This window comes from Poecilia reticulata, chromosome 20 (assembly GCF_904066995.2).
Source record: "Poecilia reticulata chromosome 20, P_reticulata-male-v2, whole genome shotgun sequence".
NCBI lineage: Eukaryota > Metazoa > Chordata > Actinopteri > Cyprinodontiformes > Poeciliidae > Poecilia > Poecilia reticulata.
Window position 1 is genome coordinate 18,280,424 of NC_088849.1, and position 25,413 is coordinate 18,305,836.

General features: G+C 37.6%; 1 protein-coding gene across 1 annotated transcript in view; it reads left to right on the top strand.

The window, feature by feature from the left end:
- Positions 1–25,413, top strand: part of plxdc2b (plexin domain containing 2b) — a 98,181-nt gene that overhangs the window by 16,287 nt on the left and 56,481 nt on the right. The window contains exon 2 of the mRNA XM_081601301.1: positions 20,766–20,983. Within this exon, the coding sequence (XP_081457427.1) occupies positions 20,766–20,983 (218 nt within the window). The remainder of the gene's footprint in view (positions 1–20,765; positions 20,984–25,413) is intronic.

The window sequence follows — 25,413 nt, forward strand, 5'->3', positions numbered from 1 at the left end:
AATAACAAAGACTGACGTTCATTTAGATATGAAAGGGAAAAAAAACAGTTTTTGAGGTTTTGCTTAGGCATAAACCTTGACGTACTCTTTAGATTTTTATTGGAAGAACCTTTGAAAACCATGAATAATAGTCCTTACATTTCACAGTTATCCCCTACAGTGCTTGTAAGACACTGCATTACTGAGCATTATTATAAGTGATCAGTTGAGATGGTCCAACATATGTCTAGAATCTATAGTGCGGTAAGGTTTTATTTATTAGTAAGGTCATTTGAACTAAAATCCTTTTCCTACTCTCTGAGACGAGCTGTGAAACCAGTGCTTCACATTCAGAACCATAAACTAATAAATGCTACGTGTGTACACGTACTGTATGAATATATCTAGATGCTGCGGTTCTGATAAGCTGCCAGAGGATTGACTGCTTGTTGTACATATAGTTTTGACAAATAGCTTCTTTAAGCGGTGTTTTAACCACATGTTGATTTTAAACATTCACTTTTTAAAACCCTGTTTTTTTTTGCCTGAACATGCCTGAAAGCCTCAGATCAGATCTCTCCAGCACACATGCATGCAGGTAGCGTGAATCATGCGACATGTGGGTTTCTGTGCTTCTTCCTCGGGGTGTTTATGTCTAGTGATAGACTTGCAGTTACAAGACCCTGGTGAGGCGTGACAGGAGGCACACTGAGCATGCTATGAGGCTGCAATCATGTTGACAGGATGGTAATGAAAGGCCCCAACACTCTTGAGTGTCCCACTCAGACCCCAGATTGATGGGCTGAGGAAGTTTGACCTCGTGTGTTGATGGTGGCATCACTAAAAGGATTGTCGCTTTGGTCAATTATTGTTTGCTCAGGATTAGGTCTTAGAATTTGGTGAAATAATTTTTATTTATTTTTTCCCCATCTTGAGTACGCTCATCGCTATCCTGCCACAGACAGTTGTCTCCACGTTCCTTTGTGTCCCTGCTAAAGATATAAGTGTTTTTAAAAGTTGAAAACAAGTGGAGCTGAAACAAAAGTAGCTGGATCAGGATTGTAAAGGACGTTTAAGAAAATCTCCTCAGTTTAGTCCTAAAGCTTGTTTACACATCTTGAGCCGGGATTTTAAAAGAAAAAATTGAACTATGCAGTGTGAATTTGTATTCTTCTCTTTCGAGTCAACACTCTGTTGAACCACTTTTTGCTGCATACCGTTACCATGTATACCTCTAAAAGCTTTCCATATTTCATGGGAGCAACTTGAATTTAGATCTGGACTTTAACTTGGCCACTCTGACATGAATATCCATTTATTCCAGCTCTGACTAAATATTTGTCAAAGTGTGAAATACATCCTTTGTTTTTTTTTCCCCTCCCATCGTCTTTCACTTTGCCATAAATAAACAGAAACAGCCGAAACGTTCATTGAAACGGTTGCAGGCAAACACAGCCCACGCTTCACATCCTACACTGTTGTCAGGAATGCTGCGTTTCCTACAGATGCCGTGGTTATGTCTGACCTTTTTTTCTTTCCACTTCTCCCATTTCCCTTTTCTGCATGTTTTGAAGGCCTTTTGTTTGTCACCAAACATCTTTTCTGAGGCTCCAGAAAGCTTCAGAAATGTTTTACAGGGGTACTGTAGCTTGTTTTTATTTCGGTGAACGTCCCCTGCATGTAGATGCTACGCAACGAATACAAAATAGGAATTTGGAAAAGTTTATGGTTTTTTTATTAGTTTTGATCCGACTTCTTTTGTGAATGTAAGACACCTGAGAGAGAAGAGCAACCTGACTTTCAGGCTTTAGTATTTTGCAAAATTATATTAAAATTTCTGACATTCACTTTACACTACACTAATAAGCATTTAATTTTACTAAATAGATATGACACATTTAGCTGTGGCTGAGGTATTTTCAATGATGGCGTCTTCTGCTAAAAGTAAAAACAAACCTGTATCAGTATTTGGGCACTTTTCAGATGCTTTTTTGCTCTCAAGGTCACATAAATTTGCTGCCAGATATACTAGTTGACTTGTTTTGCTTTACTTTCACTCATAATATGCAGAGACATGAACAAAGAAGATTTTTTTTATTGTTCCTATATAGGTAGTCTTGGAAGGTCTAGAAAAACAATTAATTTTCATCATATTAAAACCCTTTAACAGTGAAAGCACAAAGAAAATGAAAATGTAACAGTTAACATTGTAACCATCAGTACATTAAAGTAAAAAAAAAAAGTGCTTAAATAGAAGTTAAATAATAGAAATTAGCTTCTTTTTTTTTGTTTGGCTATGTAACACTGTTGAACGACTCCCAGTTGCAAGAACTCAGGCTATTAGTTTCTGCTCTTCTGAATTTAAAAAGCTATTCTTTCATTATTTGCTTTTCTGGCAGTGCTGCAAATTGAGCCAACACGTAAGGAATAATTCATTTTAGGCTCCCAGGAAGGTATTGACATTTCAATTGTCATGGCTTGATGTGATATCTGTGCATCATATAATTTTATTAGGAGTGACTAGTGCTTGACTTTCTGAACACTTAGAGCCTGATTGCTTGTTGATCTGATAAGACAAAAGGAGGCATAAGGCAACACAGTCAGATGGAGAATTGTGCATATCAGCCTTTAACACAATGGATGGATTCATTTCAATCCCCACCATTAGCTACACTTTGGCAGTTTTCTTGGTGGATTTCGATTCACGTTTTTCATCAGATTTCTAGACAGCAGTGTTGACACGATTGATTTATGGTTGATATGGTTGATCAAATAGGTAATAATTCTTTTCCAAGGCACTCTGGTGCCACAATGGGCTCAGTAAACGAGGCCGCTATTTCTTTATACACAGAGTTAGCTCAGGCTTGGGACACAGTATGTAGAAACAAACTTCTAGCGGCTGCTAGCAGGTGACGTCCTATAGAAACTCACTGATCCAAAACAATATCACTGCAGCAGATTTATTATATTTTCTAGTTTCAAAGGGCTTTAACTGGATCCTTCCTCGGAATCATATTGTTTTTCTCCTTGCAATCCGATCAATAGCTTTGATTCTTCCATCTCTTTTCTTATGTCAGGTTTTGTGTCAGAGAAAGAGAAGGGTGAGTGGCATTTTCTGCAAAATATGACGGCTACATCTGGAGAGGGACCAAACACGATGGTTGATCTATTGTTCCTTTGCCAACATGAGATGCTATGCTAATGCAGCAGTTATTTTCCTGTCTAACTAAAGTCCTTGACTTTTTTTTTTTTTTTTTTTGAAAGGACAGATTTGTTCTTCCGGTGTTCTAGAAACAGGTGAATGATTGCAGAAATCGCAGCCTTAATGGTATCATTATAATCTTCTGACACTGACAAATCTTTAGTGGCTCACCTCTACGAATTGGAAATGATCAGAACACAAATTAGGGCGTCAGTTCGGATGGACTGCACTGCAAAAAGAAAAAAAAATAACTCTGGGACATATAGGATGTCCCAGAGTTATTTTTTTTTCTTTTTACTTGCTTCCGGCACATTCTCTCTTGCTGCTGCTATTGAACTGGTGTGAAGTTTGTGCATGTACAGTAGTTTTTCAGCTACCGAAGCTTAAGGAAACGTAGAGAGTCGACCCAAAATGCAACCCCTCAGGACTCCTCTTCCTCTGTTTGCACAAGTCATGCTTTATATCACCTTTTTTTTCTTAACCTACAGTGAACTTTTCAAAGCACTTGTGGATATTGTGGAGTTTTTCAACTTGGCTTTCCACCTCGTTCTTGACACATCGCTGTAAAAACGTCAGGGAGATCAGTGAAATTTAGCTCTTACCTGTTCTAAAGCAAAACCATGTTTGCTCCACCTGATATATATAAAAAATTCGAAGAGAGTCTGGTTATTGCTGCAGGGGAATTTTCATGTTTTATTCAGCACTGCTAGGTGTTTGCAAGTATTTCAGAGAAGTGCTCAAAACCAAGCTTTGGTATGGTGCACCAAGTTTCCACCTTGAACTACGTCTTTGGTTGAGAGAGAAAATATTGAGGCAAAGTGTGGTTGTCCCATGATACCCTAAAATGAAACTTTCTGCATGTATTGAAAGCTAGTTTCTCTAAAACACTGCAGACTTTTTTTTTACCACATTTTTCAAGGATTTGTATCCCTGTCAGTTAAATGTGTACTTTTAAAAACATACAATCAAATAATATCTATAACACTAAAATCTGCAGACGTATCAATCAAAATGTATTTGAACCCATTTCTGATCTTTTAAAAGACCTAAAGCAAAATCAGATGTCTTAAGATCAGATGTCTTTAACCACCTGACCAGACTTCTGTCAATTCAGAGGAACTGAGCAGTCCCATAAGGAACTGACTGAGGGGAACCATTCGTGCCAAACACCATTAGCTTTTTGGTCTAACTTTGATACATACTGAAAATGGAAGCAAATCTTAAGCATGATCCTGAAACCATGAAGTGTCAGACACATGTTGGTGTCAGTTTTGTCTAGATAAGTTTGTACATTTTAGATTTTTCCCACATCAGTCACAAAGGAGTGCTTTAAGAAATGTCTACTTGCTAAGGTTTACAGTAGAATTTATTTTATAGCCCTAGCATAATTCTAGATTTTTATTTGATCATTTGCGTGGAAAGCAAGAGGTGAGCCAAAGCTCTGACGGTGCCATTGACCCTCCAGGCTTGAGCAACGATCCCTAGAGAGCCAGATCAGCCCAGTTCTGATGGCACAAAGCCCAGAACCACTCTATGTAGGAGGCAGGGTTGAAGCATACTTGTCACACTTAGATTACCAAAACAGGGAGAGTTGAACACCCAGAGTGAAATATATGTAAATTCTGCAAACAAACTGAATTTATTTTACTGTATTGACGTCAAATTAAATTTTTTAAAATTCACTTTATATCAAACAAATCTTTCAAATTTGTTGCAGTACTTTGTAAATCTCACAGGGACCCAAACTATATACTTAAAGACAAAACAATGAGAAAATAAGGAGAGAAAGTTGAATGATACTTCAGAATGAGTGGATGGCATTTTCTTTATTTTTTATTTTTTTTCATTTTCTTTATTGTCAATTTTCCATACAAGTGTACATACAAACTTTACACTTTTCTTTTTCCAAGTGTTACATACATATTATTCCACAGAAGATGCATATACTATCTATACCTGCCTTAGTCATAACTTTGCCATTCTAGATAATATCCAGTCTATCCATTCACTTGTTGATTTACAAAAAAGAAAAAGAGAAAAAACATAAGACAAAACAGAGCAAATAAAGAGAGCATCTAATATTTGTTTGTCTTTTCCCTCTTCCTCCTCGCTCCTCTCTTCTAAGTCATCACAATTTTAACTCTCTTCTCATTGGAAATGAACTGTAAGCAAACTATTTACAGTCTGTAGCTCTATAAGGGCTCCTGTAACCACACTATTAATCAATAAAGTCTGACCTCCATGGTGAAATAAAACCCTGCCAATTTCTCCAATAATTCTTAAATTTTCCAGATTCTAATCTGATGGAAAACGTCAGCCTTTCCATAATATAAATATTATGCATTACGTCAACCCAGTCTTCCCTTTTAGGAGCTTCTGCCTTCAGCCATTTCCTAGTAATGGCTTTTTTGCTTGCTATCAACATAATCCTATACATATAACCATCACCTGCTCTTGTAAGCCTTTTCATCCCTCTTCCCATGTACAGATCCTCAAATGTAAGTGGAATATTCACCCCCAGTACTTTATCCATACAATTCTTTACGTCCTGCCAATAGGTTACCATGAAGGCACAATCCCAAAATACATGGAAGTGACCTGCTCTGTCTTTTCCGCATTGCCTCCAGCATTTTGTATCTTGGTATTTTCTTTGTGCTGGTGTACTGAAATATCTTACAATATTCTTCCAGCCAAACTCTCTCCACGAAATAGAATAAGATGTTTTCCACTGTTGCCCACATATCTCTTCCCAGTTCTCCTGTGAAAACCCACAATTAGCCTCCTTTTCCCATCTTGCTTTTATGTATGTTGTATTACTTTTTTCAGATTTTCCAACCTTGTATACAGTTTTGAAATTATTTTTTCCCCCAAGTTTGATTCATTTGCTGCAATAAACATTTTAATTATACCAGATTCAACCTCCATTAAATTTATCCTTCTTAATAGTTCTGTAGAAAGTACCTGTAGAAATCCTTGTTGTTTAATTCATATTTATTCTTTATTTCTTCAAAGCTTTGTATAGTATTTTTCTTAACCATCTCCCAGAATATCTTTGGACCCTTTTCCCATTTACTAAATGTTTTGTCTGTTACATTAGGTTTAAAATCGGAGTCATACGCTATCCACCTTAGTACTCTACTCTGCTCTGTCAACCCATATTTTAAAATGATTTCATTCCATATGCCAAGAGATAATCCCAGCCATGGATTTGACTCCTCCCTAAGGTGTTTTCTCAATTTGTTATCATTTATTATGGCTTGTAGAGGTATTGTGGGTGACATAGCACATTCTATATCTTTCCATTTTGCAGTGTATAATGGATTGCTTATGTTCAGTAGAATGTGGATGGCATTTTCATCCAAACCCAGAGAACCCCAGCAATCCAAAAAGTTGGTTGCTATTCAAAGTGAATGGCACAGTTCGTCCTCAAAGTGAAGCACTAATCCTGTCTCTTCTGTGGAACTCAGGACTGTGCAGGTTTGGTTAAATCTTTAGCATAATTGAATAATTGTTAAAAGCCGTAGAATCGCAAACGTGTTTTCTTTCCAATTTAGCCGTCAGTTTGTCGTGAAAAGCTTTTATCTTTGACATGCAAGTGAGTTCATGCATCAGTCTGGCAAAACAATGACTAAGAGCTGCTAGGTGATCAACAGTGGCATGCATATATGGGACTGAAGAGAAGAAACAAGCTCAGGCACGCAGACTAAACCAAAATGAAACAAAAGAAATTCACCATGAAAACAACCCGTGTTATGGTTAACTTAGGCTGAAACAGACTTCTAAAACTTTCACACATACGGTCATTTGAGTTTTCAGACCACAAAGGGAGTGTCTTTCGACTTGTTGCGTTCAGAATCTGGATCTAGGAATGATGTATTGCCTTTTATGTGTTTTTTTTATGTGGCTTTGAATGCAGCTTGGTCGCTTGTGAGAAAATGCTGATCTACATGGATTTCCAGGCTTCACCATTTCTCTGGTTCACAGAGAATGCTTCTTAAAAGAGGAAATATCCAGTGTGCAACTGTGGTGTGGATGAAAGTGTCAGGTTGAAGTCAAAGGTCAAGAGAACTGGCAGACTGGTTTGAGGTGAGGGAAAGAAAACAGAATCTCTAGCAACCACTCCTTACAACCAAAATATGAGAAACGGCAGGAGGAGAAAATGTGGCTGGCTGTCCGTTTCAGCTGCAACATTCAGAGGGTAAGAGCTGGATTTGGCGTAAACAATGTGAACGCCTGGATCCGTTGAGTCTTTTATCAGCAGTTCTGAATGGTGGTGATGGTTTCATGGGGCGGAGGATATTTTTGACACACTTGTTGCTCTTTTCTATCAACTGAGCATTGCTTAAAACCTGCATGCAAACATGTCCGTCTATGAAAGCAGTGTCCCATCTTCTGATTACTTCGAGAACAAAAGGTCCAATCATCTCAATTTTTTTTATCTTTAACAAGGCAATGAGTTCATTGTTCTAAAATAGTCTCCACAGTCACCAGATCTCAATCTGATGGAGCACCTTTGGTTTGTGGTGGAACATCATGGATGTTCACATGATATATCTGCAATACCTGGAATGCTGTAATTTCACCAAAATCCCTGAGGAATCATCCCCACAACTTGTTGAGGCTACATTACAAAGTATTAAGGTGTTTATGAAGCCAAAAGAGCTTATTACTTGGAACTAGCATGGTGTATCTATTAAGTGTGCAGTGAGTACATGTTTTGAGTAGCACTGATTTATTGATCATCAAAGCTATCTTTTTTTTTTTTTTTACTGCTGACATTTCATTGCATAATACATGTGCAGCAGGATTTGAGATGTTGTGAGGCTGTGGGAAACCCAAACTTTCTTTTGTCGGTATTATAAAGTGGAAATTCCCATTTAGAAAAAAAAAAAAGAAAAAAAGAATTACAGTTATATTAAATGTTTACAACAAAAACATGGCAACAACAAAAACGGCTTCCCTCCTTTTGACGCTTGTGCCCCTTTTTTTTTTTCTCTAGTAAATAAATATACAGTCTATGGCAGGGTGTCCAAACTCATTTCTTTGAGGGCCGGGATCTTTCATGTTTTAATTCTCCCCGTGGTTAAACACACCTGGATCAAATCATGGCTCGTTAGCATTCCTCTGCAGAACATTGACATGCTGAGGAGGTAGAAACCACCACCACAAAACATGCAGGATACCGACACTCCAGGACTGACTTTGGACACCACTTGTATGAAGAATAGTTCTTGAACTTAGTAAATTTTCTGCAGATAATTTGGAGCTATATTCTACAGAAAAATCTACAATACAGGAATTTGTGAATACTGAAGCGCATATAGTTGGGTCCCATTGAATACAATGATTCTTAGCAAAATAGTATTGTGTGTAAGCAAACCACTGGCTCTTCCTATTAGCTGTGTACCATTTTTTTTCTCTTGAACAAATCATATGTCAGAGTTATGTGGCAACAAATCGATGATAACATTTGGATTAAAACGTCAGGAAACGTTTGAGCAGAAACAAAGCCTTTAATTAAACAAATATATATTTTTAGGGAAACGTCCTTTAACTGTGCAATGTAATTCAAAGCAACAACTGGTGCTAGGAAATGCATGTGTCATATATTTATACCCTATTCTTAATGCGAAATTGACACACTTATCCAAAACACTGATGCTAACTGTTTGTAGCTTGCACATGCAGATATCTGCAGACTTAATTTGTGACAATGCCTCTGTTTCTATTACTTTTTTAATCCCTTGTCACGTAATTAATAATACAACACCGACTGTCATTTTTACACCTTATTGTCTAAATCCAGTTAAGGAGTTTAAAGTAAAACAATGAGTGTTGTAATTACTTTGTAATTAACCTCTGACCTGCAGCTCTTTCCAAGAAAAAAAAAGACCTCAGTTATGCTGATGATTTATTTTTCGGTCATTATGATATTTAGGAAGTCCAATAAATAAAACTAAATGTATCCTATTAAGCGTACATATTTACCAAGTAGATAGTATTTTATTGTCGAAGAAGAAGTGAAGCAGACCTCAGTTTAATTGTCAAATCTGCTCCCTGAGAAATTCACACAAGAGCAAGAAAATCAGAGCAATGCAAAAATGTCTGATGATACCAATTTCTGACTGACTGGTGCTTAATGAGATGCACATCTTTGTGCACAAAATGCCAGCCTGCAACAGGATTTCTGAGGGAATCATCAGCCTATTCTGTGACACACGACTCTTTGGGTCTCATTTTCTGCACAGCTAAACCCCCGGTGAGGCGAGAAGGGTGTGTTGTAAACAGTATTCATTATTGATTTCCTTTGAGATGCCCAAGTCTCCTCTGCTGAATGGCAAGAGATTGAAGCAATTAGAGACACTGTTTGATCTGGATGGGGTTCGCAGTTTGTAAGCACGGCTTCAGAACATCCTCTCTCTTTGTATATTTTTGCTCAAAATGTATAGTGGTGGATCGGCTGACATATTTTAGATTTCTTGTAAATGCTTCTCCTGTACATAATGTCAGTTTCCTTGTTAGCTTCTCTGTTACCTTGCAGGTGAGACAATGTCGAATCTGTGCAATATTTTAATTTGTCATAATTTTCCAAATATGTTTAGATCATTAAAAATTCTAAGTCTAGATTTGCTTGGAAACAACTATTCAGATCTTGGTTTAAAACCGGCATAAATTGGCATAAATCTTGGTGAAGATTTATTATTTCCCTGCTCATATGTTCAGTATTTACCGCCACAAGCATTTAAATCGTCATATATAACGATGTAGGTTGTTTTTAGTTTTATGATATTGACTAGTTGTGCTCTATAGTGGGTGTTGCTTGAATTGATCATAATTATTATTGATTAGATGCAGTGCTGCTCAAGTTTGACAAATAACTGTCAAAACTTGCAAATTAATTTTATTATTTCCATGTTAGTGCCTGTTAAATTTAGCCCCGAGGATACTGGAAGAGTTTTCAAACTGGATGGTATTAATAAAACATCAGTTAAATTTTCTCTTTGCAGTAAAAAAGTAATAAATGAATTTCAGACAAATTGTTTCTAGCATATGTCTGATATACTGGTATAGAATGACCAAAACTGTTTAAAATGGTGACGGGACATCATGACCAGCAGCTATTGATGGAAAATACTCATGCCATGAACGTTTGTTTTTCTTGACTTGAAATATTTACAGAACCACAATTTTTTCTTCCATTTAAGCAGTATTAAAATTTATGAAATTATACTTTTTAAAATCTTTGATAATTCGATATTGGAAATTAGTCATTGCCTTATTTAAATAGCTTGAAAACCTACTGAAGTCCAGTTTATTTGTAAGAAAAAGCCAACAAATTGACTGAGGATGCTTTTGTTTTTTATTTTCAACCATGATTCTGTAGAATTGTAGCCATTTTCTCTACATTTACACTCTGCTCAACCCAACATTTCGATATAGGAAAAAGTATGATTCTTACAAACAACTAAAAGCAAACATGACATTTTATTTGCTATCCATAATTTTTGCTGGCAGTGATTTTCAGCTGACTAAAAGGTCTCTTTAGTTTGATCAATTTCATTCTCTGAAGCACTCTTATCTGTGCAAGTGAAAATGACTAAATATCTTATCTGATATTTAAACACAGCTTTACCGAGGACCGTTCTCGTACGTCTTATTGCCAGCAGGTACCTTGACTCTCTTTGAACTGTGGGAAGCGCCAGGTCGAAAGTGTGACGAGGTGGACATATCAGCATGCGCTCTGCTCCGGGAACGCTGTAGACGGGAGAGGGGATGGCAGGCTGCAGGGGCGAGCGGATCCTTAATGGTGATGGATTAGCGAGGAGGAGGCGGATAGGCCCAAGGGTCCTGTCTGGTCTCACACAGAACCCTTAAGTCTGACAAAAGTGAAAAAATACAGTTAATGCACTTGGACTGCCTCTCAATCAAATTCTACCTGCAGGAAGAGACGCAGACATGAAGACCACACACACACACACACACACACACCCACGCACACACACACACACACAGATCTCGCCTCTACATCGAATCAATCTCCTGCTAAAGAGATGCTCCGTTTCTTGCACACGCTTACGTTGCCTCGGAGTTGCCTCACATATTGATTGCTTTCAGAGAAACTGTTCTGCTGAAGTGATTAATCAGCCTAAAGCACCCACTCTGAACAATTTGTTTAAAATCTTTTAGATGTATCTAGTACATTTAACATAATAGAGGTGTGTATTGTACTTTATGTCCAGTAGGTAAAGTATTTCAAGCAATTCAATAAATCTCGCCCCCCTCCACCCAAAAAGAAAAAAAAAAATCAAGTGTATCACATGAATAAAGGAAAGACACAAAAAGGCAAGAGAAATAAATGAGTCGGGTGATATTTAAGTCACCTTTAAACAGTATCACAACCAGTAGTCCTTGCATAGAAAATACTGTATCAATGGCTAAAGACGAACACAGAAAAATGTTGAGCTAGTTTCCTGTATTCGGTTTTAGAAACCTTCTGCAGAAAGTTGTTGAGGTGGAAAAGCAAAAGAGGTTTCAGTTTCCGCGTCTCTCATTGCAAATTTAATCCACTCTTTGGAAGAAAAATACACTTTGACTGGATCTGATTCTTGGACCAGCTTTCTCCTGTGCTTTGATGTCGCTGCAGGTGGTGGGGCTTGGAGAAAACACAATAAACACACCGGAGGATGTTTGTTGATGTCTGATGGGGATTGTTAAGGGGAGTCGGTGGCATAAAGAGTTATTGGTGCTGACCAATCTTTAAACAAGCTACAACAAAGACCCCACTTGCAAAATACTAGCAATGTAAAGAAACATCATTGCAAACCTTCACGGTGTTGAATTGAAATTCATCATATCACTATTTGGGCGGATGGTCGATATGGTTTGGTAATATACATTTGATATATAATCAGCAGCTTGTTCATTGTTGCTTTTAATAAAAGCAAAAGATGAACACTGGACCTCATCTGCATATTTAATGTTGTGCATAAATTTGATTTCATGATACCTGCCTGTCTGTCTAAAGGTCAAAGCATCTATTTTAGCTACTCTCTGAGTCTAAGACTCCTTTTTTTTTGACACCACTAAGGTAAAGCCAGAACATCAGCAGGGCATGTTTACATTTCTGTTCCTCTAAGGTTTGGTAGCAATTTTACAGCTGGCCCAAAATATCCAGGATATCAGTGCGTCAGCGGGTTTCTGACCTCAAACCCCTATGAGGCTGAGAAGATGAAGAGATAAGCTCTTGGCAGGAGGTTTGAGTGGAAAAGTGCTTTCATTATAGGTGAACAAAGGGATTTATTATTTTTATGCGGAAGATGTGTAGCTATGTCTGACAAAGTACTAAAAAAGACTGTAGGGAAATGAAAAGAGCCAAAGATGCTAAGTAATATATTTTTTTCCTCAGATGGGACTTTTGGCAACAGATAACGAACCACAGCAGATTTAAAAAAAAAAAAAAAAAAAGCATTGTAGTGCCCGCATTAGAGTTTGTCTGATTTCCAATCTCTTGCTTTTGAGCTGTCGGCTATAACAGAAGAAGACATAAGAACAGGATTTAATTTCTACCCTTGCCGTCGTTTATATTAGGAGCCAAGACATTAGAGATGCGATTAGCAAAAAGTTCAGAATTCACAAGTTCTCCCTTGATTTAGTGCAAGTCTCGCACTAGATGGCACAATGAGGAAAGACATTGCTTAAATATTGAACCAACATCTTAAGATAGTATTAAAGAATTTGGAATTTGGGATCAAATCTGTCTTCCAAATAGTGACCTATGGGTATCAAAGTCAAAATTTTGGAGTATCCGTCACACAGCCCTGATCTTAGTCCTATGCAATATTTTTGGACCGAGATTAAAAGGAAAAATCTGAAAAGTGTAGCTGGATGAGTGGACTAAACTTCCTCCAAACTGTTATGAAATCCGATATACCAAACCTTTAAAATAAAGTTATTCAATTTAAAAGACTGTCCTGCTGAATTCTAAAGAAATTAATGCAAATGTCTGAATGTGAAGATAAAAATAAAAACGTCTAGAAAAAATCATTTTAATTATTCTTGAGAAACTTTAATAATTCTGATCATTCATTATTAAATGAAAAGTTTAGTCTGATTTTATTGTCTAGAAGTGATTAAAAATGACCAGAGTACAAACATAATTTCTTCCCAAATCATTACAGCTAAAAAAAACATAAAACTGCTTCAAAAATGATGAATCCCAGTCAACTCCTGAAGAGTTTCTTATCAGGAACATTGCTGAAAATGAGTAAAGTTGTGAAAATATGCAAAAAAAAAAAAACCCTCTGAAAGACCTTCAGAAAGCTGCTTCCCCGGACAACTTTAAAAGACTGCAGGAAGGTCAGGCTTCTTTGAAGCAAGACATGAATAACCGAGGGCTGCCGAGAGATTTTCAGCCCTGTAATCTGCTGGAGGATCTTCACTGTGTCCGGTGATAAGTGTAAAGGCCTGCTGGCCTTTACACTCGCGATGAAAGGTTCAAAGCTCCAGTTCTTCTGAGAGTTCATTACTCTTCATCTCACTCAATGTTATGAAACTTTAGACGAAAACCATATCTGACGGGCACACTTATCTCCTGGATCCTTTTGTTAACAGGATGTAACCCCCCTGCTGCTTGTGCTCCGTGACTGTTCATACCTGCTTTGCCCAATCTAATTTTACTTACACTTCCTGTACTGGCCAATAAAGAGCCATTAAAACCACCACTTGCACAAAGAAAGCCACAGCGGTAACGGCAGACTGTATAATGATTGACTCCAGAAGTTTATACCCTGTGTTTTGAGGTTAGATCCTTCGAGTTTGGGAATGTCTATGGGAGTTTAGTGGCGAAGCTGTCTGAATTTAACTGGATTGAACAAACCTTCCATCAAAACCTCTAAAACTGGTTGGAACACCTTTTTACAGGAAGTCCCTGACACTTGTACCCTCTTAGATGCAATACCTTCCTGAGCATCATGGATGTGTCATGTCACTGGGCCCTCTAATGAATTAGTCTCTGCAAATTGCAATTTACACCCTCAGACTTCAGAAATTGGCTTTTATTTTTAGTCTTCAACATTTTTTTTTTATCTTAGCCAACATCCCCAGGGTGCTTGCTCATTAGTTTGTGTTTGTCTCTTAAATATAGTGTTGCTAGGAGCTTTTTTGCTCAACTTTCTTTCTTTAAAAACAACAGGCACATTACAGTTAATATGTGGAATCTTGCACAGTTAATCTTCATAGTATCTGCCTAATATTTCCTTAAACTTATGTTCTTATTTTTGCTTTGAAGGGAGCCCTTAGCCCTCTTATTGTTAACAACATACTATGATGACACCATGATTTACCTTGGAAATAAGGTCTTATAGTTTAAGAAATAACAGATGATGGTTATGTTATCCTACTTTGGACTTATGTTATCCTACTTTGGACTTAGTGAAGTTGAACTCAGGGCTTTGACTGGGCCATTCCAGCACCTTGATTATTTTGTTCTTTCTGGAAAATTGATGTTTTAATATTTCCCCATTTCAGTCTTGAGCAGCCAAACAAATAGCTTCACATTTTGTGTGTGCTGGATTTGTGTTTGAGACTACTACTTTAGTCTTTCTCTGTTGAAAACACATTTTTTTCAGAGGTCTTGTGATTCATTCACATGCACTTTGCATACCCAAGTCATGCTGCCATGTATCCTCCTGGTAACTCTTCCTTCCAACCCATAATTGTTCAGTCATTTTCTAAATGCCCTGTTGTGAACTCTAACGTTTAACATGCAAATCGTGGCCTGCAGAGTGTGCGATGGGGCCCTTGGGGCTTTTTGGTCAGTTTGATCTGGCATTGGGTTAAATTTGCGGAGACATCCATTCCTGGGCTGATAATCTTTCTTTCTGTAGAGTGATGGATTCTAAATTGATGGGAAGCAATTGCTTCTCTATGAACATTGCTAATGCCTTTCCTCCTTTGCATCTTGTGGACGCACACTTGTATTTTGCAGGGCAGCAAACCGATAAAACTCCTGACTTTGTAGAATCAATCAGGGGCTTTAATTAACAGCACTGGCTGCTATAACTCCTGTGGAAGAAACATGGGTGTTGAGTTAAATGTCTTTGTATAATTAACGACAGTGTGGAATTTGGTGCTTGTGGCTACATTGAAATCTTTTTTTTCAAATTGTTAAATAAAGAACAAAACCAACCCCAGGTAAGTGGAACTGTTGTTGCTGTAGATGAATATTGCCTGCAGGAAAATCCTCTCCCTCCCCCTTTCCATTCACCTTCCACATTGTTTAACGCCACGTCTGGACTCATTCCTGATTATCTCGATTTTAGATGAATTCGAATGAGTTCTCTTGACTCCGAGTTGTTTCAAACCGCCTCTGCTTTGCAGGTGCTGACTCTCTGTCTACCTGAGTTTAACATTTTCTCCACTCAGCTTTTTCTGTACTTTAATGCGTTTGTCTAATGACAGGCTGCATTTTAAAGAGGGCACGTGTAAAATGCAAGATAAGACAAGTTTGGAGAGCACGCTTTGCATAATAGTTTCAGATAGGTGTGTGTCTGAGGCTTGAGCTCTCAGTGTGTTCTCAGACGACAGCTATGAATTATGTGCAGTCCATTTTCCGTAAGACTGTATAATATATATAAGAACCTTGGGTTGATATATTTTTAGGGGAACTTGTTTTTGAAGGTCGAACTTTCTTTATTTTAGTTCAATTTTGCAAACTGAATATCTCAGCTTTTCCGTCTCTTAGTGTCGGCCTTGGCTTCTAAAACATGCAGGACTTGTTTAGAAATGTTTGTCACTCTAGCACAAACTTTGAGATGAACCTGATGAACCCGTAAGACTAAAGTCAGATTTGCAGGAGTTTGCATGACACACTGAGTGAAGGCGTATGGAGTGGCTGCAGGCAAGGGCCACTTCAGCTCCAGATAACTTTAATAAATAAGTCATGTAAAATCCTCCTGGACACAAAATGAAACAAGAAAGGTCATTCAAGATGACTTTTAAACAGTGAAAAGTAGGATTTCCATCATGTCGTATTACCATGTAACTGCACTAGATCACTTGTGATGCATACAGCTGTACATTCTGAGCTGCACCCATCAGAGTTTAGTGACAGATTTTGTCTGAAAGCTTTTGTTTGCACCGGATCTGTGCTAAACTGACAGCTAGCTTGTTGATGTTTCTATTCTGATAACTCACAACAAAGTTACACCCAAACAGACCACCTCTTTAATTACAAAAGTCAAACAAACATCGATGCAAAAGTCAACAATGCAGTGGGAGTTCATGCTACAAACACTAGATGTCAGCAAAGAGCTTCCAATACAGTACTTAATATGCATGAAATATGCATTAAAAGAGCTATTTGGATAAATTAGGATTGGAAATGGACTGAGCAAAATTGTGGGCTATGTATAAGTGGTTAGCATGATTAGCATGTTTAGCATACACTTTATGCAGTAAGTAGACTTCTGCCTTAAGGAGATTTCCAAAATAGTGCCAATGTAGACAATGATGACCAATGTGGAGAAGGCCTTCAGTGTGGTCTGCTGCTTAGTTGATAAATAAGCTTTTAGAGATTGAAAGACGGAGAAATTTCTGATGTATGAACTTTTTGTTCTGACCTGTGCAGAAATTAACCTCATTATAGATGCATTCAAATAAAAGAAAGCAGTTTCCATTTCCACGAGCTGCCAGTAATGTGTGTCGATCTCCTGTCAGCTACACTGATTCAGGTGAAGCCCAAAAGAAAAGGAAAAAAGCAAACTAACCTCAATGACAAAGGATGGGTGCGGACAGAGGTTTTTTTTTGTTTTGTTTTGGGTTTTTTTCTGTGGTTTTGCAGTCACCTCCGAGTCCTCGAATGGTCCTAGGTGGAACCAAATTATAGTTCCTCCGGTATTTTGTGAATCAGAGCTGTTGACAGGTGTGAGTCTGGCCAGCAAGTCAGGGTGTCAGAGTCAGGGTGAAAGTATGCGGGGGCTTTCTTTCATAGGCACTGGAGGAAATATGGACGGAAACGCGTCTCTTCTCACACAAAAGTTGAGGCACAGTCTCATCCGGGAGCAGAAGCCTTATACTGGTAGGGGTGGATGGGTGGGGAGGGGATATTTTAGGTGTCCCTTTAAGGGTTTTCCCCTATTGCCCTTTTAAATCCATGACAAAAGGCCCCAATTCTCCCCTGGATAATAAGATACTCAGCCATCCCTGCACCACAGAGGAGGTGCTCTCATGAGAAATGCAGGTGCAAGTGATCCTTTAAAGGGTGACTCATTATGGCCATTCAGAGGAAGGTTCTGGGAAAAGAGCAGCCAGTTATTCAAGACCCCTATCTTATGTTATCCAGCTTTCAACTGTATGTTGACAACCTGAGGAAGAAAGAATAAAATAGATGTCTCTATGTAGGCGAAATGGTTCATGTAGATGCTTCCTAAATTAGCTTGTATATTAGGGGTGCTGACAGGAAGAGGCCTGTGCTGCTTTGTCTGCATGGATGTGACTAAAGGCCATTAGACACAGAGTGGGAGTCAGAATACATTGGAGGTATACTGAAAATGAGAAGGCAAGAAAATATTTTGTAAAAACAAAATCTACTTTGGGGACCAAACAGGAAAAGAAAAAGTTCCTACTAGTGCGTGGAAAACATTTTTCTTTTTCGACAGACAGGCTTTGCAATTACTAGCATTTTAGGTATAACTTCAATATAAATGCTTGACTTTGAATAAATTTGCACTGAGAATTGTATAATGAAATAAAGCACAAATGTTGCTTTTGATGACAACGTTGCTCAACACCATTACAGGTGTCACACAGACTACATCATAAAATAACGAAGCATTGTAATAATAACCAAAAATAACATCACCCAGATCCCTATTCCCTGATGTCATTCATTAGAAGATATCTCACAATTTATACCCGTTATAGGCCTAAACTTAACTTAATTTTCACTTATTAATGTGTAATAATTTTTTGTACTGTATCTCTAAGAAGGACAGCGGTTGCATTGCTGGGTAAACAAAAATGAGCCATTCATTGAACAAAGGTTCTAAAAATGTGTACTCTGTGGAAAACCTTTTAAGCAGGCTGCATAGCTTTGTATTCAAAGTCATTCAAAGAAATTATTCATGGATGTTTATTTTTACTGGTCGTTCATTAAAAAGACTTTATACAGAAGAACACTGTAACGGGAGCCGTTAATGTCTTCAAAACTGATGGTTTAAAACCTTTGTTTTTACTACTTCTGTTGATTCAGAGATGTTTTGTATTCACCCGAGCCTACACGAAAATGGATTTTTATATTTGTCTCGCCAGACGACGGTTAATCTCTCCTGTTCTTGAGCCAACTGTAACAACTCTTGTTTTTACGCTTAATCATTTCATGACATTAAACAGTAATGCTGTGGTAAATGAACTGATCTCATGGCACATTTCTAGGCATGCGCACCACTCAACGCACTTTATCACTATTAATGCCATTGAATCGTTTGCTCTTTCAAACGCTACAACGGTCCTGCATAACACTGATTTTGTGTTGGGCAAAGCTGGAGTTGAACACTTAATCATTGGCAGACAGCTAATCAAGTTAAGGATCGCAGGGCAGCTGATTGTATGCCAGCTACTATTCAAGGAATATTAATTATTTGAAACGCCTGTATGCTCATCTTTATTTCAGGAACGCTGCTAATTAACCCAGTGAGCTAATAAATGTTCCACCACCTCTTGCTAACAAGTGTCCTGTTGCTCCTCAGCATTTTTCATGTGTGTTCGTATACTAACATTTAGAAAGAAGCTAAAATTATATGTCTTACAACTGATTTTAAATATATTTACTAGTGGTAATAGAAATCTATAAATTTTTGATAAATCGCTGTAATTTTATGTTATTAAATTCGACGTGTAAGTCCATTTCTGCACGAAGAGTTGCGGCTCAATTTCAGAGCCTTCTAATTATCCTCTGAAATCTTTGTATGCATGTTGTGACACACAGTACTCCCAGCCATGTTTCATACTCAGGAGTCTGCCCTGGTAAATTCCTCCAGATCAACACCCTCTTCCACAAGCAAATTTATCTTGCTGCTTTTTTTCTTTTTTCTTTTTTTTTTCTGCTTTGCCACTGAATCTGTCAGCCTCCACTTTGGATGAATTAGCATCTTAAGCCTCTCCACTTACTCCCACTCCTCCCCCTTTTGGAGAACCACTGATCCGGGGGGCCCAACAGAAGGAGGAGGACAGCTCTGAGATCTGACCATGAGCGTGAGAGAAAAGAGACAAGGGGGAAGGAGTAGAAAATATGCTCTGCTGGTTAAACCCTGTGACCTCTGTCTCGTAAAATAGAGCATAGATCAGTGACGGCTGAGAAATCAGTGTTTCTTTCTGTCCTCAAGCCAAAACTATTTGCATAAAGTACCAACGGTATGCCAGCACTTTGTAAACGAATCTTTAAACGAGAGCTATGAAAATGAAGTTTATTACTAATTGTATCAAACCACTTATTCCTATTAGGGTCATGTGAGGCACAATGCTGTGTAGGCATGCTGAGTATTGGAAAATTAAGGGGAACAAACTGGAATTATTAGTGTAATTGGTTGTTGTTTAGCTGCTCACCTGACTTATTGTAAAACAAAACTAAAACATAGTTTAACTTTCTCTCATTTTTTAAATCTTTTTTGATGTTTTTACATCGAGTTCTTGCTTGGACAGCCCATATGGTGGGTCTGGTTCCCACATAGTGTCATATAACAAGTTGCTTTACAACAGAGTACAATGACATATTCCCACTTTTGCACAGACCGAGATTTAATGGAGGAAGACTTTTAAATATTTCACAAGAGCTGATTTGTTTTTATTGCATGTCATACCCGCCAATTACTTTTAAGAAAACCAAGAAAATTGTAATTTGTTTACACGTGACAGAGCAATAATCACAAGAGATAAAATATCTTTACAGAAACACTTGGGTTCAACTTTTTTTGGTGAGGTCTCAACATGATTAACATTAATAATAATTGAGTTTTTAGGATCTAATCATGTTGCAGACGGTTCTTTTTTTTTAACTGAAGAGAATGAAAATGAAGGCAAAGTGTTGAATGTCAGAACTGATGAATCTGTAATGCCTACAATGGTAATAGATGAGAAAAGTATCACAATTATAAGACCAAGAATGAACTAAATTCTCTAACTTTAAGTTTAAGAGCAACTTTGCAAGACATAATTAGCAGAAATTCAAATTCTTTTGTTTTAAAAAGATAACAAGTGGTGCCATTATTTGGTTTAGCATTTAGTATTATTATTATTATTATTAGTCCTAAAGTTCAGAATTTTCTTAGTCCTTTTCTTGTCCTGCTAAGAATTTTGTTGTTTCATTCACAATCATCGTATGTGTGTGCATCTTTATATATTCACCTGCCTCTATGCATTTTGACTGGCTAAATATTTTAGCTCCAGACGTAATGTCTGCCTTAGTGCATCATTTGGATTATACTGTATTTCTGGTGACAGTTTAAATTTGTCAAACACAATTCACTACCTTAAAGTGGTTCACCTCTCTTAAAGGTGATGTCTTATGTTTTCTTGCATGTTTCCTTAGGGGTCTCTTATTCGTATGTGTTGGAGCGAGATGGAGACGAGGGCGCAGCGGTGGACGTAAGGCTGTACAGTCACCGGTGGAGGAGGTGGCTTCCCCCAAAACCTCGTAACATGGACAGCAACAGGGCCAGCCAGGAGCAGGAACAGGAGCCGGAGGAGCTGGAAGGTTTCCCCGGTCTGCTGTCCGCAGAGGACACAGACAACAGCTCCCAGATTGAGGTAAATTCTGGGAAACAATGAACACCGTCACTTGGTGTTAAGAGCAGTGAGTAAAAGAAGTCTTTTTGCTCACTTAAACCTGAGTATTCATTCATAAAACCTTAACTTAACTTGAGTGTGCAAAGGGTCCAGTTAGTTGGCGAATTGTCCGCATCACTTTTAGCAGCTAAACCTGGTCACTTTGTTGCTGTCAAAAAAATGTTTGGTCTTGCTAATTTTGTTTTAAGGTGTGATCACCGCTCCTCTCAGGAATGTTTAATCTAAATTAGGTTCCCTTTTAAATGGTGCTTAAAATTATTATTTGGTCACAATCACTGATCAAACCTCTTAAATATCTAAGCAATAAAAAAAAAAATATGTGAGAAGGAGGCTTACAGGTTTAATGTTTCATATAAAATGAAGCTCAGTCTTAAGGTGTTCATGTGTGGGAGTGGAGCTCCTTAAATCTGACCTCAGATGAATGGAGCAGGAAATTAACCCGGATTCCTACGAGAACACATCGGTCAACCTGCAGGAGATTAACAGCCATGCTTGACCTGCGTTAGAGTCTGTGGGAATGAAAGGCATCAGGCTGTCCCCTTGTTGTGGCGTCTTGTCTGGTTCTCTGCACCGAGGAGTTCAGCCATAATGACGGCGGCTGCCCGGGCTCAGGCGGCTCGTTAAGTTTTCCTGCAGCTTCTAATCATCTCAGGTTCACAGGCGCATGTCTCCCAGCGAAGATGGAGGAAGCTTTGATCACCAGCTGTAAACATTCACGCACACACTTGTGTACACGGGCCATTTTGAGCTCAAAATGAAATATTCTGCTGAGCAGGGCTAAATGGCTTCAGAAAGCCTCTTCAGGCCAAATGTACATGTTATGTGTTTATTGGCGTTGAAACCACACTTTGGAGATCTGTACTTGACTTTCTGCAAAATTCAACCTATGCATATTTTATTAGCAGTATTCCAGGACTTAAGCTTTTCTGAACGGCATATGAACACTGACAACATATGCGATATTGCTGAAGGAGCTTTTACAATGTTTTTGAAAACTAATATTGTGAAGATCCTAAACACCAGTCATATTGGCAGGGAATGAATCCAATCAAAGTTATCTTCTTAAATAGTTACCAAATAAAAATTTCAACACCATATTTTCTGGACTATAAGTCACTTTTTTTTCCATAGATTTGCTAGTCCTGTTACTTATAGTCAGGTGTGACATTTATATACATACGTTTTTCTCCTCTTTTTTTTCCCCAACTCTTTTTTTTTTTTCCTGACATTTTACATATTTGGAATGAAGAAAGAAAGATAGGAACTATGAGCGACATATAGTCTAGAAATATGGGAAATGGATTGTAGTTAGAGTGCACCCTAACACCTGTCATTTGACCTTTCACCCAATATTTATTTCTAACAAGGCCCTCTCTGTTACTTTAGATCTGGTTAAATTGACCTCTTTTCTGAACATGATGTCCCAAAACATTCAAGATATGAGTGCTTAAGATTATATAGTTCAGCCAGCATAAACTATTTTAGTTACATATCAAGACAGTCCTCTAAAATGGAATAATCTTTTAGATTAGAGGCTTTTAAAGTAATCCATAATAAAATCAGGATTAGTTCTAACCTTCAAGAGTGATAACATAATCAGTTATTGACTCACTTTGACGTTATGTTTTATTCTTGCCCAATTGTGCTTCACATTGATCCAAAATCAGAAACGTTACAACATTTTGGGCTAGATAAGTGTTAGCCTTTAACCACAGAATAACCTTCAACCTTCATAAAAATGTTCTTGAAGTAGCAACAGCTATTCTGTTATTCATTAAAAAGTAAACTTTAGTAGTTTTAGTAGCATTTCATGTGAATAACATAATTATTTTGATTAATAAGATCATATTTATACAATTACATATGCATATATATGTTATATGTATATAAGAGAATAAGTACATATGATTAGAAGTCTTCCATCAAATAATTTTTTTGCTAAATTGGCAAATGTGGCATAACCTGACCAAATGTGGCCTTGATCATCGTAAATATCGCAACTTCTTACATTTTTTTTCTTGTCCAAATTTGTCATAAATGTTTCTCTGGAGATGGTTAATTTGGTCGCATCTAACAAACTAAAGTAACATGAGTCAGTTGTGCCAAAATCTAAAGTAACATTCCAGCGTTAAAATCATTGTTGTGTTAAACTACTTCCCTTTTTAGTCTCAGTTTTGCCTTGCTAACAAGTCAAACAAACAAACCAAAAAAGTATTTGTTTTTCATTTCAATAAATCAAGCCTACTTCATTTAAATCTCACCTTAGTCTGTTTCAGTTAACTGGTCCACATCTTCCGTTGCGAACAATGCCTCATTTTGTTTCACCTTGACTTGAAAGTTTGAATGAGGCTTTAATTGTAGAGAGTCTGACACACTGAATGGGTTTTACTTACTGGAGGAGTTCTCCAGATCGTTAATCCAGATTAAGGAGCTCCTTTGCTGACTTGGTCTTTAGGTTTCTGTGAGAAATTGTGTAAAAAAAAAAAAAAAAACCTGTGGGAACGAGTCAATATGGCCACTGACCATAAGCCAGGTCTCATTTATTTAGTGCAGAGATGTATCTCATGTTGTCACTAATGGATTTTTTTTTTTTTTAACTATTGTGGTAGTATTTTTTTTCTAGATTCGTTGTCCAGTTTTTAATTTAACCTCATAATTTATACTCCTAAAATGTGTCTTGCATGTAAAATTGAATCGGGGTTTACAGTTTTTGAAACATTGCTGGAACTTATATATATATATATATATATATATATATATATATATAATTTTTTTTATTTTTTATTTTTTTCTCTTAACAATCCCCAGGCAAGTGAGACAGTATTTCCGTCCAACTCTTGAAAGCAAAAGCTTCCCTCTTTACTATCATTAAATATACATCTTAACAACATGAGCCAACCTGAAACAAGTTTACACCTGCAACATCCACTTTGATGTGTGTTGCTATAGGCAACCTGGTAGCTTTTAGGTATGGTGTGCTCACCATACCTGAAATGAAAGCATTTTTGTTGTGTTGTTGAGGTTAAGGCTAAGAGGCATCATCATAAGAGTTTATGATTTCATGAAAAAGATTGATGGGGGAAAAAAAGGTGCACAAGAAGACCATGGAGACAATACAGGGCAAATTAGGTCTAACACTTAAGGGAGCAAGTGAGAGGCAGAAAAGGGGAATGGGAGGGGGAAAGAAACCTAAACAGTAACATACTAAATTATACAGAATGAATCCAAAAATCACATACAATAAGAATAACTGAACTGACACAAGGAATAATACAGCAATACAGAAATCTAAATTGAAAATAACTGAAGCAAAAGTCCAAAACACTTGGGGGATTATAACAGTTTGTGTTTCCGGCTCAGTGGTCACTGCAGAAAACAGATTTCCACTTCGTTTATCATGGCATCTCTTTTTATTACAGATGTAGGTATTTGTAGGTTTCTATGAATGTTGCAAGAAAGTTTTTTAAAGGTGTGAGCTTGGAAAATGTTTTCTGTTAGATTAGCTCAGACACATTAAGTTGACAGTAGTCATCAGAAAATGTAAGCCTCGTTTATTTTTAATGAGAACACTTGTTTCAGCTTGGCTGAATCTCACACATTCGCAGATCTTTGACATACATATTCAGAAAGACAGAACACGGCCCCGTTTGTTTCCAAGCTATGCAGTGGGACTTTTAAGTGTGACATATTTCTTAGCTGCAAAATAATGTTTTACATGTATAAAATGTACTTCCACTTGTCTGATTGGGCTGCAAAATCACCTTAAGATCCTGAATACCAAGCAGACATAAACATGAAATCCCTGACCTTAAGCCAGTTCTATATTTCTTAGTGTGATAAATCTTTCCCAGTAGACTCTGCACAGCGCTGCACACTCAATTCAGACATCCAGGAGCCGCTTGGAAGATGTACAGCAAAATGACAACTTACAGTGTAGGAAACAGATGAAAAATTACAGAATGCAGCTAGAAGAACCTCAGTGTCAGTCGCTGATTGAAGCCGTCATTATTTCAAGTCTTATCTCCTCCAGGAATAAAACAAACACACAGGAAACATGTGGCAGGCTCTGTGATGACAGATTACACAGACAACAGCCTCCTTCAAACCCACACCGCAGCGCTCGGATGAAACCGAGAGAGGCGAATAAAGTCTCGGAAAATTGATAAGAGATTGATTTGCATATTTACTGTCTTGTCCATGTTTTCACATTTGTCCTGAAACTGAGCCACGGCTCCTCTTGGTAATTAAGGTTTGTCAGTGAAAGTGTGTTCTGCTGATTGGCCTGCTTGTTTAACATGCTTCAAATCAGTGAGGTAAGGTCGAGGTTTGTGAATGTGTGAACGTGTATCTAAGTAGGGAAAATGGTTGGACAAGTGACTCTGTTGCTCTTT